The sequence below is a fragment of the Oncorhynchus clarkii genome, chromosome 2 (genome assembly GCF_045791955.1).
Source record: "Oncorhynchus clarkii lewisi isolate Uvic-CL-2024 chromosome 2, UVic_Ocla_1.0, whole genome shotgun sequence".
Classification (NCBI taxonomy): Eukaryota; Metazoa; Chordata; class Actinopteri; order Salmoniformes; family Salmonidae; genus Oncorhynchus; species Oncorhynchus clarkii.
The window spans coordinates 12,042,835-12,052,878 of record NC_092148.1 but is presented as its reverse complement, the minus strand read 5'-3'; the positions used below and the strand labels follow the sequence as shown (position 1 = coordinate 12,052,878).

Sequence of the window (10,044 nt, the reverse complement as noted above, 5' to 3'; positions counted from 1 at the left end):
CGGTCTAGGCTAGACTGTCCATGCTTCCAATGCACTCATCACCTGTCTAAATAAAAAATATTACACAAGACATTGAAAAACAATTATTAGTAGTACTACATGTTATAAAACGGTCTAGGAGTGAATAGTAATAGTAGCTTGATTCAAGTTGTCCATGAGGTTTGCACAAGAAAATGTCTACCTAGTGAAGTACTATGCAAGTGCAACAAAGCTCTGAAAAAAAAAAAAAAAAATGGACAGAGACATTGCTTCATTTTATATCGCTATCTTTATTTGTAGCAGATTCCATGGAAAACAAAAAAGACTTTAGGCCTTGTATCCACGGCTGGATCTGCGCCCACGAGCACGCTCAAACTTCCTGCCCTTGGAGCGAATGTAGGGCCTGAGGGAGAGAAGAGATATGCCATTAATTCAGCGTTTCAAACAACTTCCTAGATTCTGCAGATTTGCATTATGTGCATTGTCCAACTCAATGTAAAACAAAGCAATAGTCTGGGGACAAAACTAGCAAAATACAGCTAGGCCTAATGTATTTAAATTATGCATTTTTCCTTCTCCGTTCCTTGAAGTAATCACTGATATGATATAACTGGGTTGGAGAAAGTGAATCTAGTGGAACCCAGGCGTATACAAATTTCTCTACACCAATGAATGTTTTATTTGGATCAGAATGATCCGGATTCTGGAATCCTCCGTTTTAGAATTCAAGATCAATCTGGACATTTTTGAAAAATAAATCAGATGGATCATTCTGCTCAAGACGCCACAACTTCAAGATCACTGAATCCAGATGTTCAGTGCTTTGAACAGGCCTACCTACCCCTCGCCATCTACTGGACAGGTTATGGCACTACCACTAAACTGTCATAGGGAACCCGAGAGGATTAAACTAATGTATATAGTGCCATTTGTATTTATATAAGATTTGTGCTATTTGTACCGTAAGATTTTCACTGTATCCTGCAATTACACCTGCAACCCCTGAGGTGACGATTAAACACGGAATCAAAAAGGTACATGCATTTACTTGCAGGGACGCAAACTGGCGAGGGCCCAAAAACACGACAACATTTTTGTTACTTGTGATTTTCAACGATGTAAAGTCGCACGCGTGACTTTCTCCTTTATGGTAGTGTCTCTCAGTCTACATAACCGCAAAGCCTAGTCAGACTGGCCTGTGCTCTTACAAGCGAAATTAAAAGATGAATTAATCCAACATAATAGAAGGACCATCACTGTCTTCACACCGCAACTCACCATCGCGGCTAACATGTATACCCCCCCCAAAATTTAGTTCAGATCTACATGATTCACGTGGTTGACCTATTTTGAAATCATCCCCGTATTTGACACTTCTCAATACAAACAAATTGCCGCATTCAGTACCTATACTGCAGTCAAATTAATTCAGATGTAAGAGTATTTTAAACCCCCTCACCTTAGTTATATTGACATATCTTGGTTGTAGTGCCTTTTACCTTTATAAACCCACCCTGAATGCACCCTTCCAGTGGGATCAGGATTATCGCCATCTAAAACAACCCTAATCACTACCTTTTGAGTTTTGAAAAATGCAAAAACAAATTATCCTGATTAAAGGTCAGATTTGATTACAAAATCCAAATCCCTATACAGAGGATCCAAATCTCATTTACCAGTTTTGAAATACTAAATTCTAACAATTCAATCCGATTGCCGTTTTTTAACACTGGGCTCAGGGGCTAATTCAGTCAGGTGCAACATATAGATTAGAACACTGCAGACAAACTGACAATTGTTTCTACATGACAAGAGAAACATGGTTGTCCTTCTCTACACAATGCACATCTAGTATCCTCATTCTAAGGGCTCTCCACAACAAGCCCCTGTACTAACAAAACATCTTATCGAAGTTCTCAATATTCAGAAAGTGTCCTCCGTTTAAAAACATTGGTGATTTTCAGTGAAAACCAAACTGGAACGAACTTGTCAAACAATTTTGAAAAAATTCTCTAAATTGATAGATATTGAATGAAACCCTAGGAGAGCAGCAATCTCATGAAAGGGGTACAATACTCACTTGGTGTGACTGTGGGGGGTTCCACAGGCTTTTCCAAAATGCCTATACACCTCTCTGCCCTTGCGGGGTCCTGAAAGAAGGAAAACAAGTGAGTTTCAGACCAGAGTAACAGGGCTGTCACTCCTCAATAGCCACAAAGCCAAAATCGCCTATGATGTAAAAATGAATGAATACAAAATTAGCTTTTTGGCCTTAATTTAGGCAGATTTAGGTTAGCAGTATGGTTACGGTTAGATTTAAGAGAAATTGTAGAAATAGGCATGGTTTAGCAATAATCTGACTGTGGAGGTGATAACAGTAACAGGACTGTAGAGCAAAGGTACAACAGAATATTCCCAGCATAACTTTAAACTTTGAACATTGTTAAACTAGTAGTGTTCTTACCTGACAGCAGCACGGTGCCCTGTCCTTTGGGGGCAGCCAGAGCCAGCTGGTCAAAGGTCATGACCTGGCCTCCGGCCTTCAGGATCCTGCGGCGAGCGCCGTCAGTCACCTTCAGAGCGCACACCTGAGGGAAGGGAGAACAGAACACGTTTAGCAACTCATGTTAGTACTTAATTCATTTTCAGTGAAGTAGTCTAACCCTAGTGCGGAAGAGCTACCCAGTTACAGGGTGGGAAGGCTTTTGTTGTAGCCCAACACCAGGTCAAAATAGTCAGGGGTGTATTTACTCCACCGATTGCTGCGAAACATTTCTTAAAATGGAAGCAAAGGGAATGGGAAGCGACCTCCCTGACTTGTCCAATAAAAATGCAAGTTTTGCTTCGATTTGGCTCTTAAACATTTTCCGCAAAAAATACACCGAAGGTTAAACCAGGTGTTAGTGCTAGAGCAAAAGCCTGACCCAAACAGGCATCTAGTAAGTTAAAACAACCTTTACCTTGAGCTTGGGGATATCCTGAATTCTGACATCATCAGTGACGGTTCCCACGACAACTGCGGTTCTGTTCTCACGTCCAGGAAGTTTCATCTTACGGATCTGAAAAGGACGGCAAATAGTTCAGAAGAGGGACAACCGCCACACAGTAAAGATAAATACTAAGATGCTATCACTTAGCTGTGTTTTCATATCAATAAATCTGGAAGGACATTGTCCCGGTTTCCCGATAGCAATGGAACTTGGGCTAACAAGGGTTAATTGATGCATCGTTCCTACAAACTGGCGAATATGTAACACGAGTATCCCAAAAACACCACGCTGAGAGAACGTTTGCAAAGTGCATGGTTGGAGCTGCCTCAATACTGATCGGAACGAAAGAAAGGCAGTGCAGCTCTCAGATCAACTTTCTTCATTCAAATCATACTGATGACAGATCAGATCCTAGTGGGATATTACCACTTGACTACAAATATTTAGACAGTTTTGTCTAATGCTAACCCAATACTAATGCACCAAATAAGATGTCAACATTGCACACGTTACACATGAAATATCGAGGCAAAAGCCTACAACTATAAAAATATAACTAATTGATCAAATAAATTTAGCTGACTGAAATAGGCATATGTTTTATACGCGTTTAATCTTATCCTGTGTGACTGGTTAGACTCAAGCCTGGGGGGGGGTACAGTTCAAACACATACAGAGTATTAATATATTAGACAAGGCTCTTTGATTTACATATATTCTTATAATGTCCCAGAGACCCGCTAGAGTCTAGCCCGTTGTCATAGTCCTGGAGGGCCGATGACACGCTTTCCATAGTCAACAAATCCATGACTTCCATGCTGAAGCACTGTGGTTTACACTCTCTCCAATAGAGGTCAACCGATTAATCAGAATGGCCAATTAATTAGGGCCAATTTCAAGTTTTCATAACAATTGGAAATCAGTATTTTTGGGTGGCGATTTTTTTTTATACCTTTATTTAACTAGGCAAGTCAGTTAATTAAGAACACATTCTTATTTTCAATGACAGCCTAGGAACGGTGGGTTAACTTCCTTGTTCAGGGGCAGAACAGACAGATTTTTACCTTGTCATCTCGGGGGATCCAATCTTGCAACCTTACATATATTTAACTAGTCCAACGCAATAACCACCTGCCTCTCGTTGCACTCCACAAGGAGACTGCCTGCCTAGACTTAGGGATGCCACCCGTTAGATAAAATACAGAACGGTTCCGTATTTAACTGAAATAATAATAAACGTTATGTTTTCGAAATTATAGTTTCCGGATTCGACCATATTAATGACCAAAGGCTCGTATTTCTGTGTGTTTATTATAATTAAGTCTATGATTTGATAGAGCAGTCTGACTGAGCGATGGTAGGCAGCAGCAAGCTCGTAAGCATTCATTCAAACAGCACTTTCGTGCGTTTTGCCAGCAGCTCTTCATGACTTCAAGCCTATCAGCCTAATGGCTGGTGTAACCGATGTGAAATGGCTAGCTAGTTAGCGGGGTGCGCGCTAATAGTGTTTCAAACGTCACTCGCTCTGAGACTTGGAGTAGTTATTCCCCTTGCTCTGCAAGGGCCGTGTCTTTTGTGGAGCAATGGGTAACGCTGCTTCGAGTGTGGCTGTTGTCGATGTGTTCCTGGTTCGAGCCCAGGTAGGGGTGAGGAGAGGGACGGAAGCTATACTGTTACACTGGCAATACTATAGTGCCTATAAGAACATCCAATAGTCAAAGGCATATGAAATACAAATGGTATAGAGAGAAATAGTCCTATAAATACTATATTAACTACAACCTAAAACCTCTTACCTTGGAATATTGAAGTCTCATGTTAAAAGGAACCACCAACTTTCATATGTTCTCATGTTGAGCAAGGAACTTAAACGTTAGCTTTAAAAAAAATACATGGCACATATTGCACTTTTACTTCTCCACCACTTTGTTTTTGCATTATTTAAACCAAATTGAACATGTTTCATTATTTATTTGAGGCTAAATTGATTTTATTGATGTATTATATTAAGTTAAAATAAGTGTTCATCCAGCATTGTTGTAATGGTCATTATTACAAATACGTTTAAAAAAATTGGCCGATTAATCAATATCGGCTTTTTTTGTCCTCCAATAATTGGCATCGGCGTTGAAAAATCATAATCGGTCGACCTCTCCAATTCAGAAATATTGTTGGTTTGACTGATAGGAAGGCCAGTACAGTGATATGTTGCGTGGTTCTAGATTGGATATTGTCCACCCTACTTCCTAGCAGTCACACTAAAGGACAGACAACATATCTACCGCAGTCCAAAATCTTTTGACAGCTGGACATTTCCATAAAATTTGTGTTTGTGTACCAACCTCATGCCAACACAATTCTGAAAGGCTTTGATCCATTTTTAAAAAACCTGTGAGGTGTAATATAAGCCTATGTAAGACCATTGGAATAATTTTATACCTGACTAGGAACCCAAACCGGCTGCGCGCGTGCGCCATCGTGCATACATTTATTTTGTCCCCCTAAACCAAATACGATCACGACACGCAGGTAAAAATAGCAAAAGCAACTCTGAACCAATGACATTAATTTGGGGACAGGTCGAAAAGCATTAAACATGTATGGCAATTTAGCTAGTTAGCTTGCACCTGCTAGCTAATTTGTCCTATTTAGGTAGCTTGCTGTTGCTAGCTAATTTGTCCTGGGATATAAACATTGAGTTGTTATTTTACCTGAAATGCACAAGCTCCTCTACTCCGCCAATTAATCCACACATAAAACGGCCAATCAAATCGTTTCTAGTCATCTCTCCTCCTTCCAGGCTTTTTCATCTTTGAATTTATACGGTGATTGGCATATAAACTTTCATAGTATTACCACGACTACCGGCAAAACAGTTAGTCTTTCAATCACCCACGTGGGTATAACCAATAAGGAGATGGCACATGGGCACCTGCTTCTATAAACCAATGAGATGGGAGAGGCAGGACTTTCAGCACGATCTACATCAGAAATAGAAAGGAGTTCTATTTTAGACCTTGGCATCGCTCGTTGGCGCACGCAAGCAGTGTGGGTGCAATAATTGAATAACATGGATTTCTAAATTTATTTGGAACGCACGCAACGTGTCCGGTCTGCATGTTACAGTTGGATATCAATGTTTTTCCATATCGCATCCCACTCTACTGCGGTGAGAGATACACACAAGTCCTGTTCCCAATGTGACAGAGTAGGGATGTTGCTGTTTGGGGAGGAGAGACCAACCAGCTTGTATAAGGTGGAAACCATTCCTTTCCCATTAGCAGCACCCCTTAGTTTGTTGTCCATCACTTTTAGATCCCACATCAACACCACGAGGAAATAGATTATTGATTTGAGTTGCAAATAAGGTAGAAATGCCCAAGCCAAACTCTGCTATCAACTCTTTAAAATGGTTTGACATCACCATCCCTTACGACTTGCCCCACCTGACTGATGTTTTGGCATAGCCAGGTAATATTAGCCAATGTCTTTCTCCCTGTAGTAAACAAGGGGTTGTTCCATACTGGACATGAGGGATGCTTCATAGATAACCTTTATGAAGTATCTTTGCCACGTCACATGAAAACTCAAGTGGCTTATCTTACAGTAGCACTTGGGGTAATACCATAATGATGATATAGAGATCAAATTACTGTCACAAGACAAGTAATACAAATAAACAGGAACAGCTAATCCACACTTGCTTCTTGACATGGACAGTTTATGGTTAATTATTGGTTTCTTATCTTTCCACAAGAATCCAGAAAATAAACTACACATCTCTTTAAACCAGTACTGAGGGAATTGAAGGGGAGCAGCATTTTCACTTTTGGATGAAAAGCATGCCCTGAGTAAACTGCCTCCTACGCAGTCCCAGATGCTAATATATGCATATTGTTATTCGTATTGGATAGAAAACACTGAAGTTTCTAAAACTGTTTGAATGATGCTTGTGAGTATAACAGAAGTCATATGGCAGGCAAAAACCTGAGAAGAAATCAAAACAGGAAGTGGGAACTCTTGAGGTTTGTAGTTTTTTAACTCAGCCCCTATCGAATAGTGGGATATGGGCCATTTTGCAATTCCTAAGGGTTCCACTAGATGTCAACAGTCTTTAGAACGTCGTTTCAGGCCTCTATTGTGAAGGGGGGCCGAATGAGAGCTGATTGAGTCAGAGGTCTGGCAGCAGCCTCGATCTCAGTCACGTGCATTCACACGAGGTAGGTAGCTCTCGTTCCATTGCTTTTCTACAGACAATGGAATTCTCTGGTTGGAACATTATTGAGCATTTATGATAAAAACATCCTAAAGATTGATTCTATACTTAGTTTGACAAGTTTCTACGACCTGTAATATAACTTTTTTAACCTTTCGTCCGACGTTCGGCTGGACTTGAACGCGCGTTTGGATTTGTTTACCAAACGCCCGAACAAAAGAAGCTATTAGGACAAAGTATGAACTTTATCGAACAAATCAAACATTTATTGTAGAACTGGGATTCCTGAGAGTGCATTCTGATGAAGATCAAAGGTAAGTGAATATTTATAATGCCATTTCTGACTAATGTTGACTGCGCAACATGGCGGATATTTATTTTGACAAAACATACATGTATTGTGTAACATGAAGTCCTATGAGTGTCATCTGATGAAGATCAAAGGTTAGTGATTCATTTTATCTCTATTTTTGCTTTTTGTGACTCCTCTTTGGCTGGAAAAATGGCTGGGTTTTTCTGTGACTTGGTGGTGACCTAACAATCGTTTATGGAGCTTTCGCTTTAAAGCATTTTTGAAACCAGACACTGTGGCTGGATTAACGAGAATTTTATCTTTAAAATGGTGCCTAATACTTGTATGTTTGAGAAATTGGATTTATGAGAGTTCTATTGATTTGTATTTGGCGCCCTGCAATTTCATTGGCTGTTGGCGAGGGGTTCCACTAGTGGAACCAGGTTAACATCATCCCTAATGAGCTATAGGACCCTTGGTATCGTACAGCTGGGACTTGACAGTGTTAGTATGATATCGTCAGCGTTTAAGTTGGTTTTGAAGTCATGACCACTCAGTGATTCCACTTATATCCCCCTTAGCCTGTTTTAATGCGGTCATCTCGGTTTCCATTGTAAGATTTAAAAAAAATCCTTTGCTCATTTGTAACAATAAAGACATTTGCAACTTTGTATTTGTAGTCAACTTTGTTCTGAAGTTATCTGCGGTCAGAAACATCTAGATTCCATGTTTAGCTGGAGATCTTGTGTATAAAGTGACGCAGATGGGCAAAAAAAAGCATCCAACAACGGCCACTGTAAATAACGAGCAGTTTCAAGCCCAATTTTAGTAACGACGGTTTTGGGTCTTAAGATGCATTTGGGAAACTGGGCCATTAGATTTAAATCATTTAGCAGATGCTGTTATTCAGAGACTTTTCAGAGACTGCATGACAGACTTTTCACCTAGTGGGCTTGGAACCAGCGACTTTTCGGTTAATGGCCCAATGCTCTTAAATTACTAGGCTGCCTGCCACCCCAACTGGGACATGTTCAAGAAGCCACGTAAGAGGTGGAAAGATCTGCAGCTCACTGAAAAGGTACCAAATCATCAGAAATGAAATTAACCATGACATAGGAGTCAACGGTCAAAAGAGAATCATAACTAGAATGTTTGAGCAAGGAAGTGTAAAAAAACCAAAACAATAAAGCATTGTAGCGCAACAGGCATAAGCAGGAGTACCAGCTGAAGTTGTCCTCCCACTTGTACTGTTGCCCTCTTAGGTCTTTGAATCTGTGAATTTGACTGCCATTCAATTGAGTTGATTGTAGCAATTTGATTCTGTAGTAGGTTAAAAACACAGCAAAGGGACGGATTGATGTAACTCACCATGCGGGACACTGATATCGGAGGCCTGTGGGTCCTGCTCATGAAAAGCCTCCTGAGGACCACCTTGTTGAAGGGAGCAGTGGAGCGACGGGCCAGGAATCTGTAAAGCTGTGGGGACAAGAACATAAACATTTATTAAGTATAAAGTATTGACTACTCAATGTAAAATGTTCACAAGGGTTACTCTGAGCCATGTGCTGCATAGATTTTACAATTAACCAAAAAAGGTCTAACATCAAGATGGGAAATCAACAACTTAGTTGTCGGACTACTTGTTTACATGACAATGCCTTAATGTATAAAGGTTGCGACACTTACCTTGACCAGGAGCCTCAGGTAGATATCCTGACTCTTGGGCTCCTTTCTGTGCACCTTACGGTCCTTGTTGTGTCGGATGTCAACTCCCTGTGAATAGATGGTGCAGGTAAATACATGAGAACTTGCCATTCGCGCACCGATCAATTAAAAACAGAATTATTAGTTACACAGTGTTAATGTCATTGCTGATCACTGTGCCATGAAAATGTACCTTTGCATGCTTCTGAACCCTATGCTTTATGGCTAGACCTCAAACGATAAGACCACGTCTACTAACGTTACAGTGTAACTCATACCTAAACAGCACCCAAATCATTCACACCCAACTTGAATTTGGCAGCATACCGTGAAGCATAACGTTGCAGTCTCATACACAGCGGCTAACTAGCGATCCAGCGAAGTAACGATAAGTAGCATAGTTCACCAACACTGGTCAAATGGCACGTTTTCAATTAGGGCCATCTACCTAGTCAGGTAGCCGATACAATCTATTTTGGAGAAGTCTCAAAACGAAGGTACAAAAGTTACCGACATTTCTCGAAAAGCAGTACCAGTATTTCAATATCTTTTGTCTAAGTTACACGCTGTCTTTCGGGAATTAGTGAGAATACCCGGTAGCAAAACTACTGTGACGCTAACCACCGGTAGTGAAGGACGTTAAAACGCCAAATAGTATGTCAATACCATCCGGAATTCAAACCAAAGACACCAAGGCAATTAGATACATGGAAATGGTTGAGTTGTGCTACTGTAAAAGTGAGGATGGACTCAGATTATCAAGTCAGTTAACGATGTTTTCATAAACTGTACCTACCATCTTGGACTCAGAGTGGAAAGGGAAAAGGAAGAGTCGCTGTCTCGCGATAAAGACTTCTCCGCGA

The 10,044-nt window shown here is 40.5% G+C and overlaps 1 protein-coding gene across 1 annotated transcript; it reads right to left on the bottom strand.

Moving 5' to 3' along the window:
- Positions 1-249: 249 nt before the first annotated feature.
- Positions 250-10,044, bottom strand: LOC139421333 (large ribosomal subunit protein eL18). Its single transcript, XM_071172110.1, has 7 exons — positions 9,978-10,044; positions 9,164-9,250; positions 8,846-8,953; positions 2,940-3,038; positions 2,444-2,567; positions 2,060-2,129; positions 250-382 (listed from the first exon to the last, which is right to left on the bottom strand). Exons 1-7 carry the CDS (start codon positions 9,978-9,980, stop codon positions 307-309), a joined length of 567 nt encoding a protein of 188 aa, XP_071028211.1. The 5' UTR covers positions 9,981-10,044; the 3' UTR covers positions 250-306.